This window comes from Notolepis coatsorum (genome assembly GCF_963971535.1).
Source record: "Notolepis coatsorum genome assembly, chromosome: 10".
NCBI classification, from domain to species: domain Eukaryota; kingdom Metazoa; phylum Chordata; class Actinopteri; order Aulopiformes; family Paralepididae; genus Notolepis; species Notolepis coatsorum.
The window spans coordinates 25,851,647-25,879,635 of record NC_140174.1 but is presented as its reverse complement, the minus strand read 5'-3'; the positions used below and the strand labels follow the sequence as shown (position 1 = coordinate 25,879,635).

Genomic DNA, 27,989 nt, shown 5'->3' with positions numbered 1-27,989 from the left:
AATGTTTATTTAAGAAACCGGGAAACACATTTGTGTGTATATGCAGGCTATATAATGCATTGTTTAACAGGTGTTTCAGGTCTAAATGGCTTAGTACTGTTGACATTACACTGCTTGTAGTAGTAAATCAAATAGCATATTTCTTTCAATAAAATTACAGAAAAATATCACTAAAGTGCTATCTGTTGCAGCTGCACACTTTTCCATACAAATTGCATATTTGGATAAGTGTGACCATTTCTCAAACTGAAAATCATGTTTTATTTTTTTTAATACAGAAAAGGATCACTAAAGTGCTATCTGTTGCAGCTGCACTGTTCTCCATAAAAATAGCATATTTGGATAAGTTTTACCATTTCTCAAAAACAGAAAATCATGTATTTTTTTTAAATACAGAAAAGGATCACCAAGTTACCATTTGTCAAAAAATATAAATAAATACAGAAAATAAGCACTCGTTCACTCAGTGGACATTTCTAGCTCAATGCGAGGTCTGCTGCTGCTAATAATACGGTCAATACGTGGGGAGATCTCTGACAAGGCAACACGCATGTCATCCTCAAGGCTCAACTTGGCCCTATATTTTGTTTTCAGAGCTGTCATGGATGAAAAGCCAGCTTCACACAGATATGTGGTGCTGAATGGTATCAACACCTTAACTGCTGCATCATGAGATACTTGGTACTCAGCACCACACTCTGAAACGAGCTCTCCAGGTGGTATCAGATGAGATTTCAATGAGTTCTTTCAAGAGTTTGGATGGAGATATGTCAGGAAGCTTTGTCTCAATGTTGTCTGTAAAGTTTTTTTTTTATCCAGAGTAACTTGGTGATCCTTTTCTGTGTTTTATTAAATAATGATTTTCAGATTTTGAGAAATGGTCAAACTTATCCAAATATGGTATTGTCATGGAAAACAGTGCAGCTGCAACAGATAGCACTTTAGTGATCATTTTCTGTAATCCGAAAAAAAAAAAAAAAAAAAAAAAATTAAATCTCAAGGCACCCCTGGCAGCTCTCTGCGGCACCCCTGTTGAGAACCGCTGCTCTAGGTGTCCCTGATTCATCTGCCTACGTTGGAATTGCAATGACGATAGAATCTCACCAGGTGGCAGACAGTATCGCCTACCTTTTGAACTCTGATAGTCTAGTTCAGACAGTTTCTGTCCTGATCCCTTTCTGTGCTGACTCGCTCTAAGGAGAGGAGCTCTTGCAGAGCAATCGCTAGGAGATCTTCTCGCCTCAAAACCTATAGTTTCCCGTATACACGAGTAATTACATATAAACGAGTAATCGCATTGGAATGGAATTATTCTTTTTAGAGTATCTTCTGGGTAAGGTAAGGTATATTCTTTTTTTTTTGATCCACTTTTTCTCCCATTTTTCCATATTTTTCTCCCATCCCAATTTCGTATCATCCAATTCAACCCTCCCCTGTCACGAACGCTGTTTCTTGCCTCCCACAAGCCGGCTGCAATGTGGACTAAGTCATACATAGCACAAGTCCCCTCCGGTACTTGAGGTAACAGCAGTCGCATCTTTTCACCTGCGCAGCTCGATCTCTCAGTGTCTAGGAGTAACGCGTGGGAGGCTCACGCTGCCCCAGACACTTCCTGATTCTACTGCGCAGGCGCACCAACCGACTTGTAGGAGTCGCTTGTTCACAACGTTCGATCCCCACCCTTCAGTTTTCCCTCCCCGTAATACGGCCAATGTGTATTACTGCGGACGACCAGCCAAACTGAAAAACAATGTGGAGAGCTGGATTCGAACACGCGAATCCTAGCGTCTCCACACTGGTAGCGAGTGCCTTGAAGGTAAGGTATATTCTATGTCTATTTTACCGAACCTGAAACATGTTTCTGTAATGATCACAGTGTCGTATTTTACCGGACCTAAACCAAGCTTTTTGTAACGATCGCATTTTCGGGGTAAGACTACCCCCCCCCCCCCCCCCCCCCCCCCCATGAAGGCACATAGTACATGGTATATACCTTTGATTTGGGAGTATTTGGGGTTTCAGGCGAACAACCAGAACGATTTGGGCTTATTGCATATAAAGCCGGAAATACGCTAGCCTGGTCCGCTAGCCTTAGCTGTTAGCAATGAGAGCACCCAGCTAGCTCGCTTGTTGCATTATCTCACGTTCGCTATTAAGTAAAAACTAAACCCTACGCTAATGTGGAAGCTCTGATATTTCAAGCATCAAAGATGTAACTTTAGGAATGAATGCTTTTGTTCCTGGAAATAACGTTAGCCTGCTGCGACTTGAAAATATCTAGCTGTTAGCAATGAAGGCAGCCAGCCAGCTCTCTCGTTTGCTCTACATGCCCACGCAATTCTGCATAGGACACTGCGGTGTCTTCTCCCTCTCCCCCTCACCGTCTGGTAGTGCGCAGCGGCCCTGTTGACGTAGAGGCTCTCCAACAGCTCGGCAGGGATGACGAGGGCCTCTGCCTGGGCGTATCGAGCCACGCTGATGCCCTCCCCGTAGTGCTGGGTGGCCTGGCGACACTCTCCATCCCGGAACACTGTGTTCCCCTCATTCAGCAGGTTACACACAAGCTGGGTGAGGAACGCCTGAGGGGAAGAGGAGGAGAAGGGAACGAGAGATGGAAGAGGGAGAACAATGGACAAAAGATAACGAGAGGATGAGAGAGAAAGGCAGGCGAGGGGAAGGGAGGAGAAACAGGGGAGGTGGAGAGATATACGTAGATATAGAGGTCAAGCTCAGTGACAACTTCAATTGCGGGAAGTAAGAGTCATAAAACAGGATCATATGCTGCTGAACCCATTATGTAAATCCAGACACTTTCAGGAGAGACGTGTGCAAAGAATTCTAAGTGGAAAGATTAAAGGGGCACTTCATCAAAAAACAACGATGATTTATTTTGCACATAATCTCACACATCCAAAAACTCTAAACAGTTTTGCCCACATTGGTGTGGCTCAGGAGGTAGAGCAGTCGTTTGGTAATCCGGAGGTGCCCGGTTTGATTATCACTCCTCCCGGGAAGCGTGTCGAAGTGACCATGAGAAAGACACTTAACCCCTAACTGCTCCAATGAGCAGGCTGGCACCTTGCATGGTTGCCTCAGCCGTCGGTGTGTGAATGTGTGAGTGAATGGTTAAATGTGAGGAACAAATTGTAAAGCGCTTTGGATAAAAGCGCTGTATAAATGCACCATTTACAAGATGTGTGTGAGATTATATGCTAAATGAATCAGTGTTGTTTTTTGGTGAAGTGCCCCTTTAAGAAAAACAAGTGTGCCTGTACCTCATCATAACCCTCTGGCTCTGGGAAAGGCAAGGAGGACCTGGGGATGAAAACAAGAGATTGAATAATGTGGTATTCCTCTCAGTGTGAGTGTGTGTGTGTGTGTGTGTGTGTGTGTGTGTGCGTGCGTGCGTGCGTGCGTGCGTGTGTGTGTCGATAGGTTAGCTGTTATATATATATATATATATTTATTTTTGTTGCCTTTATTTTTGTTGATCCACTTTTTCTCCTTATTTTTCTATTTTTTTCTCCCATCCCACTTTCGTGTTTCCAATTCTCCCCTCCCCCGTCTTGAACGCTGCTCGCATATGCCCCCCACAGGTCAGCCGTAGGGCGGATAGAAGCCTTGCATCACGTGTCCCCTCCGGTACACGAGGAGGCAGCCTGTCACATCTTTTCACCTGCCAGCGCGGACTCTCATTGGCGAGGTGTAACGTGTGGGAGGCTCACACTACCCCCGCTATTTCCTGTCTCTGCTGTGCAGGCGTCCTCCAACCAACCTGTAGGAGTCGCTGTCCACAACGTCCAGATTACCACCCATCGACTTCCACCCGCTGACTCTGCCAATTGAGCCAGTATGACGGCCGGCCCAAGCCGGGGGCAATGCTGACACCCGGATTCGAGACCGGAGTCTCTTGCATTGGTGACGAGCGCATAGTCCGCTGCGCCACCCAGCCGCCCCTTTTTGTTGCCTTTATTTAAAAAAATAAAAAATTCCAATGGAGACCTGGCCAAACATGGCAGCAGATGTTACACAATGAAACAGACAATATATATTGAAAATAAATAGCTTACAGTAAGAATGTCATATCGCATATGTCAAAATGTTGTATCACTATATCATGAGTCAGAAATCAGGTTGAGAAACAGGCGCAAACATCTTGCACAAGATTTGCCAGTGATTAGTTTGAACTGAGTTAAAGGAACAACGTGATCAAGCTGGAGCTTTGACTGAAGATCGTTCCAGGACCAGGGTGCAAAATAATCAAATGCCTTTTTCACCAAAGACAGTTCTGACTCTGGGGACTTTAAGAGGAATGCAGGATCTTAATCTATAGACATTGGTGGATATTTGGAGAGTGGTCAAGTAAGAGGGCAGTTTACCAATGATGGCTTTGTAAATAAATATGTACCAGTTCATCAATCTTCTGGTGGCTAATAAGTTCCAGTGTAGTTTATTATTCTGATACAGGGCAGTATGGTGAGTGGTGGTTGAAAATAAATAATGTTCTGCTTCCTTACTGAATAAACCCCATTGCTTTCTGAATCTCCTCTCTTCGTTTCTGTCTGTCAGGATCCATGGCCTGAGGGCAAAGAGACAGTGGACTCAAGTTTACTCATACACTTACAAAAAACAATACAAATAAGGTAGACAGCTATAACACGTTTACGGGAAGTAACGCTAGTTTGTTATAATGATGCACGGTTGCAATGTTTATAATAAACTGTAACTATCGCAAGCTTGCTCACTTTCTTTCATTTCCAAGGCCCTCCTACAAAACGCTAGGCGATCCTCGGACTCGCGTAATAATAATAAACAGTGGAGACTGTTATTGAAAGCTAGGGTAACTAGCTAAAGTTATCTATATGTATCTTGAAATCATACGGTAGCGGGTAGCTAGTTAGTGTACTTACTAACTTAGTTAGTTGATGCTGGGGGGGTAAACAGCAATATCTGCAAATCACACTGGATGCCCAATAGATTTCTTAATAATATTGTCTGTCAAATTAGAAAATGTTGATCAATGTTGCTGCAAAATAGCTACCTTGCAGTTTGCTATTACCAGTGATCCCCATACTTTGGCATAATATATTATCGGATACATTGGGCGTAGACTATTTCCAAGACCCATATATAGGGTTAACCTGTAGTTTCCCACCGCAGAGATTAGCTAGCCCGCTAGCTCGTTCAATAGCCACAGACTAGTAATCTGACTTTCTCAAATGTAGTTGTGCAGAAACTAACCAGCTAACCATATATATCGGATCCCACCTAAGTTAACGAATATGTTATATATATGTACATGTATCAAATCTAATGATAACATTAGTTACGCGTAAATGTAGTTTTGGTATCTCGCTGATTAGCCATCAAATCTGTCCGAAATGACAACTAATGTAACCCAACGTTAAATTGACGAGCGCGATGTCATCATCACTATATATTTTAGTCATAATTTCCAATGCTATCTAAGTTAGTTAAATCGGTTAATTTGTCTAAGGTTACCGTCACATCATTGTAAGTAACATTAACGTGAACGCTATTATACCAGGCGATAGCTGGAGCCCGTTCAGCTAACAGCACAACAACAACTCACCGATTACAGTACTTCTCCAGAGATTGCTTCACGTAACGTTGGCTATAATGTTCGGGGGAAAAAGTATCCAGTCAAATATCAAACAATACACCGAGCATATTTGTGAGTTCGCGGTCCCTGTTATGGATTTTTACTAGTGTCTGGACGGAGCATGAGATTTGTATCGTTACGTTAGGAGAGTGGAATACCGTTAGCTCGCTAGCTAGCTGCCTGGCCCTGGCTACTGGAGACTCTTGTTGGGGATCTCAACAAGTTTCCTTCTGTGAGCTGCGTATGGCCACGAGAGGGCGCCAGAGCCAAAGGTTTTGTTTCCTTCCGAAACGAAAAAGGCACTGATTGATGAATGATGAATGAATGAAAACTTTATTTAACAGATTGCAGAATGGGTACAATACAGTACGGCTCAATACACACAATTGTTAATGGGATGCAGACCAGAGAAAGACGTTTGTCTTGTTTACATCAGGGTCCCCCATTTTCAATTCGTAATGAGTTGAAATGAATTAATCCAAGTCAAGTCAAGAGTTTTATTTGTCACGGCATACGGATATACAATGAAATGCGGGTGGTCTTGCCCGCAACGATGTGCAATTGGTACAACATATAATAGAATCCAATACAAAAAATGTGTGCAATAAAATTGTGCAATAACAGGTAGCAGGTAACAATAAATTTGTGCAATAACGGGTAACAGTTAACAGTAGTAGTAATAGTAGTGCAATACACTGTTACTGTTGCTAATACTAAATTAAAGTGGCCTTTCCTTTTGGCAATAAGTGAGGGTGCGTGCGGCCTGAGTGTGTGCCCGCTCATGCTAAAGTGTTACAGTGGTACTCAATGTTCATTGTTCAGGACTCTGATGGCCTGGGGGAAGAAGCTGAGCCTAAGCCTCTCTGTCCTAGTAGCTGGGGTTCGCATGCGTCTGCCTGACCTCAGCAGCTGGAACAGGCTGTTATTGGGGTGGTGAGGGTCTTTCATTATCCTGCAGGCTCTGGATTTGCACCTCTTGTTGTATAGAACCTGCAGGGGAGGTAGTGCAATACCTGTGGTACGCTCGGCTGAGCGCACCACTCTCTGTAGGGCCTTCTTGTCTTGTGCCGTGCTGTTTCCATACCAGGCAGTGATGTTTCCAGTCAAGATGCTCTCTACAGCTCCTGAGTAGAAGGACTGGAGTATCTTCCCCGATACTCTGAACTTCCTTAACTGTCTCAGGTGGTAGAGGCGCTGTTTCGCCTTCTTTACTACTGTGTCTATGTGTGTTGACCATGTCAGATCCTCTGAGATGTGGACCCCCAGGTACTTAAAGCTGCTCACCCTGTCCACGGTAGCCCTGTTAATCATCAGTGGTGTGTGTGTCTCCTGCTGTCCTCTCCTATAATCCACGATCAGCTCCTTGGTTTTACCAATGTTCAGGAGCAGGCTGTTGTCCTGGCACCAACGTTCCAGTACCTCAACCTCCTCCCGGTAGGCCTTCTCGTCGTTGTCCGAGATCAGCCCCACCACCACCGTGTCGTCTGCGAACTTCACTATGGAGTTGGAGCTGAACTTGGCCACACAGTCGTGTGTGTAGAGTGAGTACAGCAGGGGGCTTAGAACACAGCCCTGGGGGGACCCGATGCTCAGGGTGATGGTGTTGGAGGTCTGACCCCCCACCCTGACCGCCTGGGGTCTTTCACTCAGAAAGTCCAGTACCCAGGCGCTCAGGGCGGAGCTCAGACCCAGCTCGATCAGCTTGTCCACCAGTCTGGTGGGGACTATGGTGTTGAACGCTGAGCTGTAGTCAATGAACAACAGTCTCACATAGCCCCCCTTCTGACGGTCAAGGTGGGAGAGGGTGCTGTGCAGTACCTGGGAGACAGCGTCGTCAGTGGACCTGTTTGTCCTGTATGCAAATTGCATAGGGTCCATATCACTGGGGATATCCAAATCTGATCCGATCAGATAGGGATTAAAGGTTTTGAACTCCTGGGCCCAAGTGACCGTTTAAGGGGCAAAGTGTAATTGTTGTTTATAAGCTTGATTTCTTTTCTTTTTCAAAATATGAGAAAATACCAACCATTCCGCTCTAACATACCATCATTAGAGCCACATGAATCTCACCTTTACAAACATAAAACTATCAATAAAATAGTCCCATGCGGTCGGATTAGGGTCACTAATTATTTAGGGTAAAAAAAACATGCAATACACATGTTATCTATTCTACTGATTATTTATTTAGTCTGTTTCTGCATACTGTACCATAGCCCCTAAACAGTCTTGGATTTGAATAAAGTGGGAATATCTGTAAAGCTGAGACCAAAGAGCATAATGTGTAATGATGTGAGTAATCATAGTAGCCCTTGACCTCATTGTATAAAATGTCTTATGTGACTACTAGGATAATCACAGCCTCATGAAACGTCATACTCCAAAACTAGATATCTAGACCATTAAGAGTTTATAGTTGGTCTACTTTCATTGAAAATAAGAGACATTTTCACAAAAAATTGCTGATCACTTTTCTGACTCTCCAGATATCTTCTCCAAGCTGTCGATGTGTGTAGACCAAGTCAGGTCCTCTCCTCTGATGTGTGCACACCAAGGTGAAGCTAACCAGCAGGAACCTTCTGGTTACCAGACAACCACTCTACCTGCTGTGCCACTGTCGCCCCTAATCTAATAGATTCTAAAGAAACCAGTAGCTTTTTGGGCATATAATAGAATGCAGTGCTAATAGAATGATAGAAGTACAATAGAATGCAGTGTTAAATGCACTGAAAATGTGAGATTTTCATAATATGGGACCTTTAAGGTGATTGATTGATTTTGATACATTGCCACAGAGAGTATTCTTTATTGTATATATCAAGGCATCTAAAGTGTGAGAGATGTTTTGCTTTGGGGCATGTTGCAGCAGTATGTTGAAGGAAGCATAGATATCTATAGAATATGGAAGGAAGCACATGGGATGTTTTGCTTTGGGGCATGTTGCAGCAGTATGTTGCACATGAGTTGCAGCATGTGTGGAAAAGATGGGTGCATGCTGTCCAAGGTGGTGTGATTTCAATGCGCTGTGAGCTGGAGCTCCTCATAAAGCAAACTCTATGGAATGTCACCTGAAGAGAAGAGAAGCTGAAATGATCAAAGTAGAATAGAATAGAATAGAATAGAAATACTTTTATTATCCCAAGGGAAATTTGACACTGCAAATCGCTCAACATTAAACATTTAGACAGAACAGGTCACGAATAAGAATAACAAAACAAATCAAATTGCCTAGGATAAGAATAGGATAATAAAATAGAATACAAATGGAATAAAATATACAGTAAATAAATACAGTAAAAATATACTGAAGTCTCCAGTAGGTGTAATATTGCACAGTGCTGTTTCAAAAGTAAGAGTCCAGGAAGATGGTCAAAACTGTCACTCTGTGCTCAGTGATGCAGTGAGGCACAGTGATGCATTGTATAGTCTGATGGCTGTTGGAATAGTAAAGAAAATTGAGAAAATTACATATGACAGTTGGAGAAAAGGCCAAAGAATTGACACTGAAAGGGAGAGGTGTTGGTATTAGGTTAGGTTTTTGACATGCTTTGCCGTGGTAATCAAACAGCATGAGAGCAAATCAGGTAAGATTAGGTACTACTGATACAGCTAAGACGTTTCTTGATGTTATGAATATGACAGTGTTGAGGGAGGAGGAATGAATGAAAATGTTATTTAACAGATTGCAGAATGGGTACAATACAGTACGGCTCAATACACACAATTGTTAAGGAGATGCAGACCAGAGAAAGACGTTTGTCTTGTTTACATCAGGGTCCCCCATTTTCAATTCATAGTGACATTTATGACATACATAACATACATGACATGACATTTATGGCATAGGGACATACATGACATACAGGTATAGTACTGTTACATTTGTGACATATATCATGCAAATATACAGTACTGTTACCCATAGATCCTGACAGAGAGTATATGATGGGGAGGAGACGGTACATTAGGAGGGGGTGGGTGGGAATTCCAGGGACTAACTGAATTACTTTATGGGGAATTATGTAGTATTGGTGAAGAGTAGGATTATATTCACACCATGTGTAGAGCAGGAATCACCTCGAGGTGCCAGTCTGTAGTAAATGAATTAGAAGAAGAGTCAAGTGAAGTAGAAGAAGAAAGACGTTACGTCACACTTTTTGCAACCGGCGCGCCGCACGGAAGGGGCTGTGTGGTGTTTAAAAACAAGTTTGGATTTGCTCTTCTGTGGTAAAGTAGTTATATATCATCATATTTGTCACCGATTTCGTAATACTGGGTACATGATGTCCGGTGTGACCGATCACATGGTCAAACAAAACATTAACCTTATTTTGTACTGGCCGGACTAACACTCACATGTTGCGTGCCAGCTAGTTACCGGTAGCTCATGTTGTAACATTAGGTAGCTAGAAACGTGGACTCTAGCCAACCGACGTCACTGTGTTGACAGTCCTCTCTAAGCTAACGTTAATGTTTCCTGTTGATCAAAACGGACAATTAACGCTAGTTAAAAGGGATCCCTTTACAGTTGACAATTAGTTGGCATTTACTACTGCATTATATGATATGCTCCAAAAGCTACTGGTTTCATTATAATTATATTTTGATTGTCATTGCATTGATTGACAATTGTATTAACAGATTGCAGAAACGGTACAGTACAGCTCAATACACACAATTGTTAAGGGGATGCAGACCAGAGAAAGACATGACACTTTTGTCTTGTTTACATCAGGGTCCCCCATGCACAAGTGTAAGTATAGCGTACAACTTAATGCAAAGTAACTGTAAAGTGCATAGCAGTATACAGTATATAACATGAATATGTGGAGCATATCTGTGACGAAGCTACGGAGTAAATATGTTAAGCTAATCTGTGTACAGTATTACAGTGGTACGAGTATGAATTCACTATGGTAATAAACCATACTAGCCAGTGATTTAACTAAGGTAGATATGGATATATATATAGATAAATATTCAGTGTGTGTATACGTATGGTGTGTGTGTGTGTATATATATATATATATATATATATATATATATATATATATATATACACACACATCTATAAACAAACAAAAAAATAATATATAGATACATGTATATACAGTGTTATTGTAGATTGCTATCATACAGTTATATGGATAGACTATAGATTGAGGTAGGTAGTTGTACTTGAATACATGATGAATTGAAAATGCGGGTCCCCGATGTAAACTAGACGAAAGTCTTTTTCTGGTCTGCATCCTCTTAGCAGTTTGTTTTGTATTGGTACCCATTCTGCAATCAATCAAAACCCTGCTGGTCCTGGAACTGAGATGCCTATAGCGCCTCCCAGAGGGAAGGAGGGAAAACAGTCTGTGGTTGGGGTGAGAGGTGTCCTCATGACGATACTGCATGCCTTTCTCAGACACTGTTCATGCTGAACAGTCTCAGTAGCAGAGAGTGATGTACCGGTGATGCGCTGGGCGGTTTCCACCACCTCTGCAGTGCTTTCCGGTCCGAGGCAGAGCAGTTGCCAAACCAGACTGTGATGCAAGTCAAGTCAAGTCAAGTCAAGACTAGAGTTTTAATTGTCACGGCATACAAGTATACAATGAAATGCGGGTGGTCTTGCCCGCGACGATGTGCAATACAGTGGTACAAAATAGAATCCAATAAAAATACAGTGGTACAATAATAGAATCCAATAAAAAAAAAAACATTGTGTAATAAACAGGTAACATGGTGTGACATCTCGGTATCTGTACATAGTATTTACAGAGCATATAGGACATGCTAGGTAGCTTTAGTAGTGCAATACACTGTTCCTGTTGTTATACTAATTTAAAGTGGCCTTTCCTCTTGGCCATAAGAGTGCGTGTGTGCGGCATGCAGTTAGTAAATATGATTTCTATGGCGCAACGGTAGACGTTAATGAGAATCCGAAGAGACGGGTGGGCTTTCCTCAGTCTCAGTGGTGAGCTTTCTTGACCAGGGTCGAGGTGTTGAAGGTCCGCGTGTTCGTTCGCGTGTCCAGCGCTAATCTTCGGCAAAAGGCTTTCTCCCATTGAATGCGATCTGATCTCGTCTCCATAGCAACACAATGGACTCGCACGACATCGCGCAGCTCGCCGACGCTCTCTCCAAGACCCACGTCGGGGACGTAGAGTTGAGCTACAAAGGCCGGGGACTCAAGCTGGACAACGCAGACTCAGGTGAAAACACAGTCTTTATCTGTCACCCCGTATACGCCAGTGAAGAATGTGTCCCGTGCTCATCTTTAAAACTGTCCCCCTGTGTTCTCAGTGGAGGAGTTGGTGCGAGACATAGAGCGGTGCCGAGGTCTCAGAGCCTTGCGGCTAGAAGGGAACACTGTCGGAGTGGAGGCGGCGCAGGCCATCGCCAAGGCCCTGGAGAGCAAAGACCAGCTGCAGGTATTTCCCACCTCCCTGCAGAGCAGGCATAGACATATAACTGATAACTAGGGATGCACCAATCCCATATTGATATCGGCCCGATATGACTAAAATAGCTGGATCGGGTATCGGTAATTTTTTTTTTTATATATATATTTTTTAATAATAACTACAATTATAAATAACAATTCAGTACATTTATATCTATGTGTTAATTTGTTACGTTTTGTTTCACTAAGTTAGGAAAGTAATGTTCTAAGTCATGCGCCTGATGTTGCTTTGCACAAAAGAATGATCCCAGTCTCTTCCACACAGTGAGGCATACAGTTTATTAATTGAACAATGGGTATCGGATCGGTACTCGGTATCGGCCGATACCCAAAGCCCAGGTATCGGTATCGGGACTGAAAAAGTCGGATCGGTGCATCCCTACCGATAACCGATAGGGCATACAGACCCTCATCTGCACCTTTGTTTACGCTGTTTATTTTCCTCATATTTTTATATTCAGAGTTAATTATGTTGTTTACACTGTTTATCTTTTCTCATATTTTTCAGGGGATCTGGCTGATCCCCTGAAACCCTGAATACTCCCAAATCAAAGGTATATGATATGTATATATATATCATCAAGGGGGGGGGGCTAGTTTTAACTCAAAACTATGATCGTGTTTGCCGAGCATGCTTTTCGTCCGTTGAAACACAGAACTGTGATCGTTAGAAAAACACGTTTCAGATTAGGTAAAATAGACATAGAATCCAAGTGATTGCATCGCCATCGCGATTACCAGTGTATATGTCTATACACATTTCGATGGTCAAATACGCTCATGCAATGCAATCCAGAGGCGAGGACTGTGAATTTCTGTCCCGGGAGAAGGAGTGGCCACTTGCAAGGTGAAACTGAAAGTGAATCTGGCTTTCAGACCAGAGCCCCATGCAGTTCAGACACAGGACGATACTGCCATCTGGTGATGGTCGATCAGAATGCAGTAAAAAATTGTCGGGATGTGCCTAAATGATGCAGATCACTCTGGGCAACTGTGTAGAGCTGGGATCAAAGTAAAAAGATCAAACGATCCAAACGTATTTATACGCTTTTGGCACTCAATGGTTGGGGCCCAGAAACGTAAAAATCGGTGATTGGCACCCAATGTGTTAAGTGGCTCAGGGGGGTAGAGCGGTCGTCTGGTAGTCGGAAGGTTCCAGGTTCGATTCCCCCTCATCCTGGGCAGCGCGTCGAAGTGTCCTTGAGCAAGTCACTTAATCCCTAATTGCTCCCGATGAGCAGGTTGGCACCTTGCATAGTCGCCTCCACCGTCGGTGTGTGAAGGGGTGAATGTGAGGAACAAAATTGTGAAGTGCTTTGGATGAAAGCTGTTATATAAATGCACCATTTACCATTTGTCATCCCTCCTGCAGAGATGCCACTGGAGCGACATGTTCACCGGAAGACTGCGCTCTGAAATCCCAACGGCCTTGGTGAGACTCTCCCCGACAGACCATAGCTCGACCCAGCGCTGTGACCCTTCTTTGAACATTACATGTATTCATTCCAATTAGTGCATTTCAGGCGGCTAAGTGGCGCAGTGGGCAAGGCGCTCGCCACTAACGCAGGATATGCTGGGTTCGAGCCCAGCTCTCTGCGTTGCTTCCGGCTTGGCTGGTCGTTCATACTAATACAATTGGCAGTATTAGGGGGTGAAAAAGCCGGTGGGTGGGGATCGGACGTTGTGGACAGCGACTCCTACAGGTCGGTTGGTGCGCCTGTACAGCAGAATCAGGAAGCAAGGGGGGCAGCGTGAGCCTCCCACACGTTACTCCTCGCCGCTGAGAGATCTCGCTGTGCAGGTGAAAAGATGCGACGGCTGCCTCCCCGTGTACCGGAGGGCACACATGATGCAAGGCTTGGTCCACATTGAAGCCGACCAGTGGGAGGCATGGTCTAACAACGTTCGAGACAGGGGAGGGTAGAATTGGACAATACGAAATTGGGATGGGAGAAAAAGTAGATACAAAAAAAAAACAATTAGTGCATTTCATCCTCATTCATTCTCTCCTCCCCCGCTACCCGTTTTTGCCGTTAGAGGTCACTGGGCAGTGCGTTGATGACGGCGGGGGCCCGGCTGGTGGAGCTGGACCTGAGCGACAACGCCTTCGGGCCGGACGGGGTGAGGGGCATCGAGACGCTACTGACGAGCCCATCCTGCCACTCGCTGAGGGAGCTCCGGCTCAACAACTGTGGCATGGGCATCGGAGGAGGCAAGGTGAGCTCCGGGGCAGATCGCTTCACCTGCACATGACCCCTGTTGTTTCACTGGTTTGTTACTGTCGGTTATTCTGTAGCTGCTGTTTACATGCTCTGCCACAGAAACATTACATTGATTTGGAGAGAAATAAATCGTATTATTATGAGACCTTGTAAAAGGTGAGCTGTTCACAAGCAAACTCCATTGGTTACATTTAACCCTTTCACTACCACACCACAGAAGGTTAACCTTTCACTATCACACTACAGTCTGTAGTGTGGTAGTGAAAGGGTTAATCTTCTGTAGTGTGGTAGTGAAAGGGTTAAGTTCTAGTACAGAGAGATAATGTGTATGTGTTGCTTTATGTAGATCCTGGCAGCAGCGCTGACCGAGTGCCATAGCCAGTCATCAGCTGTAGGCGCTCCTCTCAGGCTGAGGGTATTCGTTGCAGGAAGGAACCGCCTAGAAAACGAAGGAGCCATCGCACTGGCCCAGGCTTTTCAGGTGGGAAATACTCGTCCTCTTGTCTCTTTCTCTCACTCCGAGTGTCCATACTCAAAATACACATGATCCATATACAGGGATAATGACAATCACAGTCATTCCCCCAATACTAAGATCTGATACCAAGGTCATGCGTCACATAAAGTTTTTATCTTTTTTGTGTGCTTAGTTGGCATACAGAAGTACAGTATGATTTAGAGTTAGATTAGAGAGTTACAGTTTGATTTTTCTAATGGAGATATCTCCAATGACTTCAAACAAATGGTCTATACCAGCGGTGTCAAACTCAATTACCAAGGAGGGCCAAAATGAAAAATACAGATGATTTTGTAAAAACACATAATAATACTATTTTTTTAGGTCACTAGCTTAATTTAGGGCGTTTTCACACCTGGCTCGTTTGGAGCTGGTGATCCGAAACCTGGAGCGTTTCCCCCCTATTTCGGTTCAGTTGGGCATATATGAACACAGCAATCACATTCTGTTGCGGAACAAAACAAGCGGGCCGAGACCACCTAGAGAGGGTGATCTCGGCGCACTTCCAAACGAACCCGACGCGACTCGTACGCTGTGAGAATGCAATCGACTTAAGGCGAGCCACGGCAGGTGAAAAAGACGTTTTTCTTTTTGTCAATTTTGAGATTGTGCTATTTTGCTTCCATAACATGTCTTTTTTCAGACTATTGGAAAGGAAACGTTCAAAATACACATAATGTTTATTTTACTACACTTTGTCATGCTGCGCCTGTTGATTTTGCAGCATTCCGAATTCAGATCACCGGCATTATGAGGTACAGCTGTCTCGCGCTGAGAGCTTGTCACAAGCACCGAGATCTCATTGGGCTGGTGCAGATTTCTGATAGCGTGATTGGTTCAGGTGCATCACATGCTCTGACATCCTGTTGTCAGCCGCGGGAGATTCATTCCGCGGTAGATTCATTCCGCGGGAGACCTGATCTGTCAAAATGCCGAAACAGCGAGTGAGGAAACTCAGCGTAAAGAGTTCCCATAAAAGACAACAACAATTGTTGGTAGCAAGAGGGTGTAAACAAAAAGAAACTTCTACTGGAGTAGAAGATGAAATGCCTTCACAAAGCGCATAGATGCGTAAGGTGTCAATTGGAAAGCAGGAGTGTTTAGACAGCGGGGAAACACCAAGCCTCGTCACACAGCAGTGGCTTATAGTTCATGTAGCCCGCTTGAATGAACTGATCGGCGTGTTCATGATGTGTCCTAATTGCACGGGGACAGGGCTTCAAATTATCATCAATCCGCAGAATCGGGGGTTCTGTAGCAGTTTGATAATTGAGTGCAGTCTGTGCGAAACAGATCAGTACCGCAAAAGTGTCTATACATCCACACGTATCCACGACTCAACCAGGAACGATGTGGCGTTTGATGTGAATGTGCGCATGGTCCTCTCTCCCCCCAAAATCTGACCAATGAGTGACAGTTTGCTCTCGCGTGCATTTGTTTTGATCCGCTATTAACACAACCGTGTGAACACAAACGAACTAAAGGACAAGTGCAACATTGTATCATAATAGTCCCTGTGTCTCCCTGAATCGGAACAAAGCAAACGAACTACAGGTGTGAAAACACCCTTAGTTTATCTATTCAATATGTTGTTGTAAATGCACTCCTGCTCATTCTTCATCTCAATGAATACAGTGAGGGCTGTCTTTAAAAGGTGGGTAAGGAGGCATCATATTATGTTAAACTGGTCCTGGACTTGGAGATGTCGAGTTACATGCCATTTAAATAAATGTTTCTTCAGAGGCTTACTGTGTCACACCCTCTCTCTACCTGGGCGCCACCCCTCTCCTAAACTAAGTGCAGTATTTCCATATGTCCGAACACGTCTGCCCCGGAGAATAGCACACTGTGTGCTACATGTCCGAAAAGGCAACTCCAGGCAACGCGCGCACACGATTCTCCACGCATTGTGGAACACACAGTCAACACACAGAAAAAATCTCTCACCTCAGCATCTCTTCTTATCGTAGCTTTCACTTATATTGCGGAAAAAACAATAATTTCCACAGATTTTATTTCAGAATATGTGTGGTGAATTAGCAATAATCCACTTGATAAAGTAAAATTGGATGCAACCAAATAATACAGCAGCTTGAGCCGAAAACGTATGACGTGAGCTTTTAAAAAGCGAAAGTGACTTGTATTGCCGCGCAGGGAGACCGAGGTGCGCTTGATTTCCATCACAGGCCAGTTGAATTGTGCCTAGGAGAGACAACATGCCAAAATTAATTGATAAGCAAATTCAATCTGCGGGACGGATGAAAATGCCAGGCCGTATTTGGGCCCCGGGCCTTGAGTTCGACACATGTGGTCTATACTGTTTAGTGAAGTGAGGGATCAGGCTGCTAGTACGGTACGTAACATTTAGGGCTGAATCTGTATGGACCAGAGCCTTTCCTTACATTTTTGTTTGATGATTATTTCAGTTTTACTATGGTACTGTCAAACCACAGAAGTAGCTACATTCTGATTCATTGCTCAGATCAGATTAATTTTAGTTTGGATGTTCACATTGTTTTTTAAATGTGGCCAATAGCAGATTCCAGTGTGAACCGGTCATGCTCCTGAACTGACCTGCATGTGCACAAATGAAAAATAAAGAGGATGGACGTAAACTTTTTTGACAAATGTCAATCTCTAGAGTGACGTAAAAGTCGCATGAAAGTCACATGACTGTTCGGACTGAGATCGCATTGTAAAAGAGAAATAATCATAATTATTATAATAAAATAAACCTGTATCTGATTTTAGGACCACATATGAAAGTGGCCCAAATCAGAATTGAAAAGATCAGATTCCACGTGATTTGTGCTGTTCACACTAGATCTGAGTCACTATGAGCAAGGAAATCAGATTTGGGCCACTTTCGTCTGCAGTGTGAATGTAGCCGTAGACAACGGCATAACAGAGACTAATTAGAGCTGTTTTCTTGTCTTTTTCTTTATGGAAACATGTATTTATGTCTCGGTGTGAGAGGAAGGGAGACAGACCCCATTATTTGACAGCAGCTGGACTGCAGATTTCCTGCCAGGCTGGAGCAGCTCAGGTCGTCGCATGCAGTGGATTTAGGCCAGGCATATTCATACTAGTACATTCAAGTTTCAAGAGATTTATTAGTCACATACATACACGAGACATGTAGTGAAATGAAGGAAATAAGGGCCCTAAGAGTGGCACATATTCATTACCTTGTAATAGCTGGATCGTTTTCCTGTTAATGAAGCCATTTCAATTTATTTTAACACTGCATACATGCATGTAACAATCATGTATGCTAAATGATATGCTAAATATTATATACTGAACATTTTAAACCAAACTAATTAAGAAGATTGTAGAATATAAATTAACATCACAACTGTGAAATGTTACCGTGGCAGGCTGTAGACATATTCAATCAGCAGTAGCCCTTGCCCAAATTAGGCCTATATAGTTAACACATTGGACTTACGCCGTGGTCATGAAATGTTTCGAGAGGCTGGTCAAGGACCACATTTGTGCCTCCCTCCCCAGTGATATGGACCCTATGCAATTTGCATACAGGACAAACAGGTCCACTGACGACGCGGTCTCCCAGGTACTGCACAGCACCCTCTCTCACCTTGACCGTCAGAAGGGGGGCTATGTGAGACTGTTGTTCATTGACTACAGCTCAACGTTCAACACCATAGTCCCCACCAGACTGGTGGACAAGCTGATCGAGCTGGGTCTGAGCTCTGCCCTGAGCGCCTGGGTACTAGGGGTGGGAATCACCAGTTTCATCACGATACGATACGATATCGATTCTTTGGACAACGATACGATATTTGCCAATATCACAAAGTCTGCCACGATACGATACGATTCAATTCAGGTGCCTGCGATCGATATGAGGCGATATTATGTGCCCATTTAACACAGTCACATTTAGATCAACTAAAAAAAGGCTACGGAAATATCAATTGATGTATTTATTTTTGAGCTCTTCCAGACATTTAAATGAAAAACAATCTATTGTTTTTAATACAAATAGACCTCCTGTTCACTTTTGTTTTTATATATTGAGCTTTAACACACACACACACACACACACACACACACACACACACACACACACACACACACACACACACACACACACACGCACACACAGTCCCCCACAGCCCCCACCCCTCCTCCTTCCAAGTCCCCTCTCCACTCTCCTGTTCTCTCTCACGGTTAGCTGCTTAGCTTTTAAGCAGCCAACGCGACGTTCATTTAGATATTTAACGCGACGTTGGCATAAAGGAATGGCGACGATGCAACGCCTGTTATATGCATTTGACCCGTTGCGGGGAAAAAACTGCACAGACTTATATCGGCTCGCAAAATAGACGCTCTGTAGTGCTTTACAGCAGACGCAAACACTGCTGTAATGTCTACACGGAGTTTCACAATATCGCAGGGATTTTCAAAATAAGAGTATCGCAATATGAATCGATCTTTTTACGTTGCATCGATCCTATTTGATTATTGATAATAGATCGATATATCGATCTGGATCGATGTATTGTCCCACCCCTACTGGGTACTGGACTTTCTGAGCGAAAGACCCCAGGCGGTCAGGGTGGGGGGTCAGACCTCCAACACCATCACCCTGAGCATCGGGTCCCCCCAGGGCTGTGTTCTGAGCCCCCTGCTGTACTCACTCTACACACACGATTGTGTGGCCAAGTTCAGCTCCAACTCCATAGTGACGTTCGCAGACGACACGGTGGTGGTGGGGCTGATCTCGGACAACGACGAGAAGGCCTACCGGGAGGAGGTTGAGGTACTAGAACGCTGGTGCCAGGACAACAGCCTGCTCCTGAACATTGGTAAAACCAAGGAGCTGATCGTGGATTATAGGAGAGGACAGCAGGAGACACACACACCACTGAGGATTAACAGGGCTACCGTGGACAGGGTGAGCAGCTTTAAGTACCTGGGGGTCCACATCTCAGAGGATCTGACATGGTCAACACACATAGACACAGTAGTAAAGAAGGTGAAGCAGCGCTTCTACCACCTGAGACAGCTAAGGAAGTTCAGAGTATCGGGGAAGATACTCCAGTCCTTCTACTCAGGAGCTGTAGAGAGCATCTTGACCGGAAACATCACTGCCTGGTATGGAAACAGCACGGCACAGGACAAGAAGGCCCTACAGAGAGTGGTGCGCTCAGCCGAGCGTACCACAGGTATTGCACTACCTCCCCTGCAGGTTCTATACAACAAGAGGTGCAAATCCAGAGCCTGCAGAATAATGAAAGACCCCCACCACCCCAATAACAGCCTGTTCCAGCTGCTGAGGTCAGGCAGACGCCTGCGAACCCCAGCTACTAGGACAGAGAGGCTTAGGCTCAGCTTCTTCCCCCAGGCCATCAGAGCCTTGAACAATGAACATTGAGTGCCACAGAACACTGAACTATCCACACACAAGCACACATGAGCACACACACGACACGCTGTGCACTAGCAGCCACTTTAACACTTTAATCGTTGCGGGCAAGACCACCCGCATTTCATTGTATACTTGTATGCCGTGACAAATAAAACTCTTGACTTGACTTGACTTGTTTTTTGCCCGCCATGCGTTGAACGCCAACAACGGCGTAAATCGTTTTTGGGATCAATATACAAAAATTTGGCCATGGCATTCATAATTCATCCAGCCTTCCTCCGAACTGCAGCGGCACCCTGTATGAGATTGCAACGCCTCAATACCGCCGCCTGGTGGATGGTCGGGCGAGTTACACTCTCGCCAAAACCGGAAGTGGCGATCGTGCGTCGAGGAAATCCCTCCGGCAGTCATATCTTGTTACGTGGATCCAGACAAACACTCTAGTGCACTTCGATTGCTTTCTAAACGCAATAATCTATATGATTTCGGCGTTTATTGCGCCATACAAACCGTAAATGGATGTAGGAGATCGACGTCAAATAATTGGGATCTTGGCGGCTAAGTGGCGCAGTGGGCAAAGGCGCTCGCCACTAACGCAGGAGATGCTGGGTTCGAGCCCAGCTCTCTGCGTTGCTTCCGGCTTGGCTGGTCGTTCATACTAATACAATTGGCAGTATTAGGGGGTGGGAAAGCCGGTGGGTGGGGATCGGACGTTGTGGACAGCGACTCCTACAGGTCGGTTGGTGCCCCTGTGCAGCAGAATCAGGAAGTATCAGGGGCAGCGTGAGCCTCCCACACGTTACTCCTCGCCACTGAGAGATTGCTTTGTACAGGTAAAAAGATGCAACGGCTGCCTCCTCGTGTACCGGAGGGGACACGTGATGCAAGGCTTCGTCCACATTGCAGCCGACCAGTGGGAGGCATGGTCTAGCAACGTTCGAGACAGGGGAGGGAAGAATTGGATAATACGAAAATTGGGATGGGAGAAAAAGAGAAAACGGGGAGAAAAAGTAGATAAAAAAAAAATAATTGGGATCTTTTTCCTCCAGTCTCATCGGCGAACGGTAAGAGGAAAGAGGAATATAACGTTATTTTCAGCCCGATTGTTTATTCATTTCACTGCAATTTATTCATTTCACTGCAAACCATCTGCTCAACATATCAACCCATACTAAATAAAGCCGCTACTGACGATCAACAAATTATAAATGACCCCCCCCCCCCTTTCCTTCACGCATGATGAAGCATAATGTATACCGATCATATACATTTGAATTTTTTAATATAGTGTGTATAGGAAAGAAACGCCAATCAATAATCTATCATATGCGTCAGGGCCTATAACTCTCGTTTTTGGAATTACAGCAGAAAACCCTAAAAACACTTATATTCTAGACGGTATTAACACAACAATGTATGAATGAAGAAATATAACGTTCCCACATCCTGAACGATAGATAATCGATGTTGAATGGGCCATAGTAATGTCAATATAGCAATAAAATTAAAAAAGTTATAGCCCTGCAAAGAAGGTAAACATCTCCATAGGCTTTCAACGGTGGCAGACTGGGTACAATGATGGGCACAACCCCACGGTGCCCAATGTGTTAATAATGGTTGGTAGACAGTGGGGGGGGGGGGGGGGGCTCTATAGTGAACAGGACATGCCATTCCGTGTCCCTTTTCACCGCTGATTGAAGTCGGCTCATTCTTGTATTCGCTCATTCGTGTATTTACTCATTTGTGTATTCGTTCACTCGTGTGTTTGCTCGCTCGCCCACCCAGCCACTGCTTCACGCCTTGTCATCATGCTGCTGTGTGCGCAGCAGATGGTTTACGCTAGTGAAATACCTGAAATACCTTGTGAAATACACATAGAACCGCCGCCAACGGCTGGAGTACTAACGGCTGGTGAACTTGAGAACTGTTAGGACTGCCTGACTCTTAATAATAAACACTGCACGGTTTCTGGCGCAGTGTGTTACTACGGTTTGGACCATGTATACTGTCATCACTATTACTACTGTCTGACTGAATCCTGCCACCCACTACTGATAACTACTACTGTTATCACTATTATCATTACTACCTGCACTTTGTTCTATGTTCTATATAATTTTTTAACAAGGTGCTTAAAAAGTAATTGAAATTCAAATCAACCATTCGCATTGAAAGTTTTGTTCATCCATAATAAAAAGTTTCTGAATCAAGAAATATCTTTTTAATTATTTTTTTTATCCACTTTTTCTCCCATTTCTATTTTTCTCCCATCCCAATTTCGTATCATCCAATTCAACCCTCCCCTGTCTCAAACGCTGTTTCTTGCCTCCCACAAGCCGGCTGCAATGTGGACTAAGTCATACATAGCACGAGTCCCCTCTGATACTCGAGGTAGCATCTTTTCACCTGCGCGGCGTGATCTTTCAGCGTCAGGGGTCGTCAGGGGTCTGCGCTTTGGAGGGGCGCCGCCCCCATCGCTTCCTGATTCTACTGCGCAGGCGCACCAATCGACTTGTAGGAGTCGCTGTCCACAACGCCCGATCCCCACCCATTAGTTTCCCACCCCCTAATACTGCCAATGTGTATTAGTACGGACGACCAGCTAAACTGAAAGCAATGTGGAGCGAACAGGCGAACCCAGCGTCTCCAGTATTTGTGGTGAGCACCTTGCCCACTGCACCACGTAGCCGCCCGAAATATCTTTTTTATTTAAAGTGTAACTAATTGTCGGAAATGGTTTTAAGCCATAAATATTGGATCAGATTTTCTTTTCCTATAAAAAAAAAAACAGCATTTAAAAATGAATTGTATCCTTTTAACCGTTTCACTGCCGCACTACCAAGCGGTTAACCCTTTCACTGCGACAATACACAGAAGGTTAACCCTTTCACTTCCACACAACAGCAGGTTACCGTCGGTAGTGTGATAGTAAAGGGTTAACCTTCTGTAGTGTGGCAGTAAAGGGGTTAAATGAAAAATAGTGCTTGGAAAAGTACTTGAAAGTCCTTTTGCAATGTCTGTGTGGGAATCGTGTAGAAAGCACCAGCGGGCCTCGTCTGGTTTCTCTTATTTATTTATTTAACCCAAATCCTTTTCCTGAGCCATGGAGTGGTGGCCCAGCAGAGGTCAGCCCTGGTATCACTGACACAGTGGTGTCGATCCCTCTCTAGTGTTTAATAACTTTGAAGATTGTCATTAAGTTCACCTTATGCAGCTTGTTGTGTCAGCTAAGATAAGATATTCCTTTATTGATCCCCTTGGGGAAATCTGGGCGTCATAGCGGCATGGGGGGGGGGAGGTACAGGTATGGGCCGGGTAATAGTAGAAAGACATGAATATAGGCATCTGAATATAGAAATACGAGAGCAATAGACAGTGTAAACAATATAATTAACCCTGAATATAAAGAAGTGGGGAAAATAAACCGTGTAAACAATATAATTTACTCTGAATATAAAGACATGAGAAAAAGAAACGGTGTAAACAATATAATTTACTCTGAATATGAAGACATGAGAAAAATAAACAGTGTAAACAAAGGTGCAGGTGAGGGTCTGTATGTATGGAGGGTCTAACCTCTTCTGTCCTCTCTTCCTCCGTGTCTCCGTTCCTCAGTTGATGGGCAGCCTGGAGGAGGTTCACATGCCCCAGAATGGCATCAACCACCCGGGTATAACAGCCCTGGCCTCGGCCATGCAGCACAACCCAGACCTCCGCGTCCTCAACCTCAACGACAACACCTTCACCAAGAAAGGGGCCCTCGCCATGGCACAGGTGGGGCCTCTTATCTACATACCGTGGTGTTATTCTCACCCCGGCCTCTGCTGCTGGTGCTGTTACGAGCCCAGACACATTTCCGCAGGGTATCTTAAAATGTCTTACAGTCATAATTTTCAATTTAAGGCCTGAAGAGGTATTAAAAAGTCTTACATTTTATTTATCCCAACAGGTATAACATGTTTAGGGGGCAGCCCGAATGAAATTATATGAAATATATGAAAGGTTTCTGTATTCAAGTCGTTGTTTTTTGCAGGGCTACCGGGAGCTTGGTGCATCTGACGAGAGCTTGTATGGGCCAGTTCAGTGTCGCTTATTTTTTATTATTTTTTAAAGCAAAAGCTAGTATGGTCGTGAAATTGGTTTTGATTTTGCTGTGGTATTAAAAGGGTCTTAAATTTAACCTGCCTGTTCCGGTTGCATTTCAACACATTTCTCTCAAATACGGTGGATACTCAACCAGGCTATTATTTGTGTCTATTGTGGTTCCGTGTACAGAAACAAAACGTTTTATTATTTTTATTTAATTATTTATTTGCTGACTCATGTGTCCTCCAGGGCCTGAGGCTCTTGCGTAACATCCAGGTGATCAACTTCGGCGACTGTCTGGTGCGCTCCGAGGGAGCCATCGCCCTCTCCGCCGTCCTGAGGGAGGGCCTGCCCGTTCTCAAGGTGAGTTTACACCATAAGTCCACAGTTGTCTCGTACAAGCGTGTCTGCGTCGTTTGCACGCTCGTCTCGCCGCCTCTCACCTCTCGTGTGCTTGGTCTTCAGGACCTGAACCTGTCGTTCGGGGAGGTCACCCAGGCTGCCGCTCTGGTCGTGGCTCAGGCCGTCAGGGAGAAGCCTCACATGGAGAAGCTGGATCTGAACGGTAAAGCCAGCTGGTCACTAACCTTCTGATCCGCAGGACAGGATTTCCTAAGGGCTACCGGGCTGTCTGTCAGAATATATTTGAATTAAATTCAAAACAATACTAATTTGAATACCGGACTCCCATTTGAATGTACATTTAAAAAAACAAACAAAAAACAACATTGAAAACATATCTCTGGTTCCTGTCCCTTTTATTATTTTTAAAAGATGTACATGCAATACAAGCCAATAACAGGGTATTACAAAGCACAGCCCAATGCCTGATGACAGTTTCCTACTGGTACTATTCATAGTAGCAAATACAACAGACAATAAACATGTTAATTGTAAGCATTTTACGCCTGTAATAATGTACATTTTATCTCTAATGTTCGAATTTCATAAAAATGTGCCTCATTTCACCCTATTCATATCCAAATGGTATTCTTAGGGATGATTGACAGCCCGAATAGATCTAGGACAGCGCTGTCCGTTTGCCCACAACAGAAATATTCACATGACTTGATAATAAGCAGAGGGTATTTCTATGGAACGTTGCCTGCTTTGGTCTTGTGATACTGTATGTGATATAGCTAGTGTCTCCTGCAGGTAACTGTCTGGGGGAGGAGGGATGTGAGGCCTTGCGGGAGGCCATGGAGGACCTGGAGGTGGGAGACATGCTGTCCTCTCTCAGGTAACGTCGGCGAGGTGAAACCTTCTGCCGTGATGTAATCAAACAGGAGCTCCGCCCACAATGCTATTCAGAACGCAGTTTAATGTAATCAAATGGGAGCTCCGCCCACAACGCTATTCAGAACGCAATTTAATGTAATCAAACGAGAGCTCCGCCCACAACGCTATTCAGAGCGCAGTTTAATGTAATCAAACGGGAGCTCCGCCCACAGCGCTACTCAGCGCAGTTTAATGTAATCAAACGGTAGCTCCGCCCACATCGCTATTCAGAACGCAGTTTAATGTAATCAAACGGGAGCTCCGCCCACAACGCTACTCGGAACGCAGTTTTGACTCCTTCCCTCAGTCCCAGGCGATACTTTCAACTGGTAGAACAAACAACCACTCGGATTGTAGTCAACCCCTGTGCGCACACAATGGTGTTTGTTGTTTGATGATTCGTTGGAGAAATGCCTGTCAAAATGGCGTCTGCGTTTTTCATTCAAATGGCTAATCCCCAATAGGAGCCAACGACAAGATTTTTGCATCTAAATCTCTACAACCGTGTGAAATCTGATTATTCTTTCAGTTTTGGTGCTTTTGGGTTTTTAACCAGAAGGCGATGGGTGCGCCGTCACCTATTAAGAACTCAATGCGGCCAAAGCTGCTGTTTACAATCCTCTCAGCGGCTCAAAAGGCCGTTTTCCCACGATCGATTATAATGGATTAGTAAAGTGATTACAGGAAGTTGCTGTAACAAAATGATTATTTCTTTATTTCGCCACTAAAACATTTGAATGTTGTAGATCATCTCAGGATATGGAATATGCCATTTAAATAAATATTACTCTACCACCGATTTTATATATATAAAAAAATATATATATATATTATTTCATTTTTATTTATTTACTTTTGGTGACAGTGTTCCATTTACTGACGCTTTAGCCAAGTTCCTTTTATACAAACTAATATTGTTTATAGGCTTGTGTGTTGGATGTGAAACCCAAGATGAGATCTATTCGTTTCTGAACCGCTAACATGCTCGTTCTGCAGCGATGACGAGGGAGAGCCTGATGACGATGATGACGATGATGATGAAGATGCAGAGGAAGATGAGGATGACGAGAATGGAGTGGAAGAAGATGGAGACGAGGAAGAGGACTGCGAAGAGACGAAGCAGAACGGCGTGGCGAGCAAAGACAGCAGCCCTGTGAGACCACAGATCGCAGTAAGACCCAGTGTCAAGAGAATATGTAAGGGATAATGTATAGCTACGAGGTCATTGTCGCAAAATAATTGACCGACACGGAGTTTAAAATACCGAGCCGCCTCGGCAAGGTGTTTTAAACGTCAGTGAAGGTCAATTATTTTGCGATGATAACAGAGTATAGCTATACATTATCCCGCTTATTACATGGCTAACTTACTAACAATATACCTAATTCATTTGACAAAATCGACAAGACGAGATCAAATGCAGACGCAGTTGTTCTGTGGCTCTGTCAGCCCAAATAAAGTGATTATTATTATCGCCGGCAGGTGTGTCTAATTGCACTGAAACAGTGTGTGTCAGTGGGGCTTGATTGCGAACAGCTGCGCACAGCGGTCATTATTGTTCCACAGAGGTCCGTTATCGAGTAATATCGGACCTCTGACGAGCGCTATTGACCAATCACAAGCAAGCATTTCGGCGAATGTGAAAACGCCATGTAATAAGACATATTACCTACCGGCTACCGTACACACGAATATCAAACCAACTACAATCAGCTGTTACTAAACGCATTGCTAGATCGTGTTCACACTCGCTGTACTCAAACCAGCCGCGTTTGACTTTTCAAAACATCAAAATAATTGATTGTCATAAATGTATTCTACAGTACAATGAAAAGAGGTTTGGCAAATGTAACAGTAATATACAATAGACAGGTGATTAGACTGGATATAAAATATATTAATAGTACTACTTGTATGGCCAATTTGCCTATCTAAGCCAGGATACGTCTTGAACGCGCTCACACCACTTTGACTTGGGCTGTCTTGTTACTCACTGTTTGATGTTGTTGATTGTTGCATCTTGAGGGATTTGAACCGGTTGCTTTTATGGAAGGAGTTGTGTAAATGTTTCAAATAATAAGGGGGCAAACAACGAAACAATAACAGGCTCCAGACTTGAACTAAAAGGTTTCAAAACAAACAGGCGCAGCAAAGGGGTTCAAATAAACTGAAAGGATTCTAAACAAAGTCTTTCTTTCAATGTGCGCTGTGTGTGTGTAGAGCGAGCGAGCGGTTGAAAATCTGTTTCTCTTCTGGCGCGCTTCTACACACAGCTGGGCCCTAATTAATAGAGGACCATGGTGCCATTTTTCGAGGCGACCAATGGGGGCGCCATTTGGTCAAAACTATTAAATCAAATGAAATGGCTCCTACATAACCGGACCCTATTGTTATGGGCAGGCTCTAATAACAAT

The 27,989-nt window shown here is 44.1% G+C and overlaps 2 protein-coding genes across 5 annotated transcripts in view; one reads left to right on the top strand and one right to left on the bottom strand.

Moving 5' to 3' along the window:
- The window catches only part of zc3h7bb (zinc finger CCCH-type containing 7Bb), a 43,742-nt gene extending 37,910 nt beyond the window's left edge, over positions 1 to 5,832 (bottom strand). Inside the window, exons 1-5 of one of the 2 annotated variants that reach the window (XM_084322455.1) lie at positions 5,782 to 5,832; positions 5,594 to 5,635; positions 4,518 to 4,579; positions 3,276 to 3,315; positions 2,382 to 2,579 (exon numbers count right to left, since the gene is read on the bottom strand). In XM_084322455.1, the coding sequence (XP_084178581.1) occupies positions 2,382 to 2,579; positions 3,276 to 3,315; positions 4,518 to 4,576 (297 nt within the window). In that variant the 5' untranslated portion in view covers positions 4,577 to 4,579; positions 5,594 to 5,635; positions 5,782 to 5,832. Of the gene's footprint in view, positions 1 to 2,381; positions 2,580 to 3,275; positions 3,316 to 4,517; positions 4,580 to 5,593; positions 5,751 to 5,781 lie in introns of those variants that run through there. The other variant, XM_084322454.1, reaches the window with a different exon arrangement.
- Positions 5,833 to 9,792: 3,960 nt separating this feature from the next.
- The window catches only part of rangap1b (Ran GTPase activating protein 1b), a 35,403-nt gene continuing 17,206 nt past the window's right edge, over positions 9,793 to 27,989 (top strand). The window contains exons 1-11 of one of the 3 annotated variants that reach the window (XM_084323599.1): positions 9,793 to 9,850; positions 11,705 to 11,823; positions 11,915 to 12,042; positions 13,447 to 13,506; positions 14,112 to 14,291; positions 14,643 to 14,777; positions 23,827 to 23,985; positions 24,547 to 24,660; positions 24,763 to 24,862; positions 25,453 to 25,537; positions 26,572 to 26,728. In XM_084323599.1, coding sequence (XP_084179725.1) covers positions 11,712 to 11,823; positions 11,915 to 12,042; positions 13,447 to 13,506; positions 14,112 to 14,291; positions 14,643 to 14,777; positions 23,827 to 23,985; positions 24,547 to 24,660; positions 24,763 to 24,862; positions 25,453 to 25,537; positions 26,572 to 26,728 — 1,230 coding nt within the window. In that variant the 5' untranslated portion in view covers positions 9,793 to 9,850; positions 11,705 to 11,711. Of the gene's footprint in view, positions 9,859 to 11,704; positions 11,824 to 11,914; positions 12,043 to 13,446; positions 13,507 to 14,111; positions 14,292 to 14,642; positions 14,778 to 23,826; positions 23,986 to 24,546; positions 24,661 to 24,762; positions 24,863 to 25,452; positions 25,538 to 26,571; positions 26,747 to 27,989 lie in introns of all 3 variants that reach the window. The other 2 variants (XM_084323597.1, XM_084323598.1) reach the window with 2 other exon arrangements.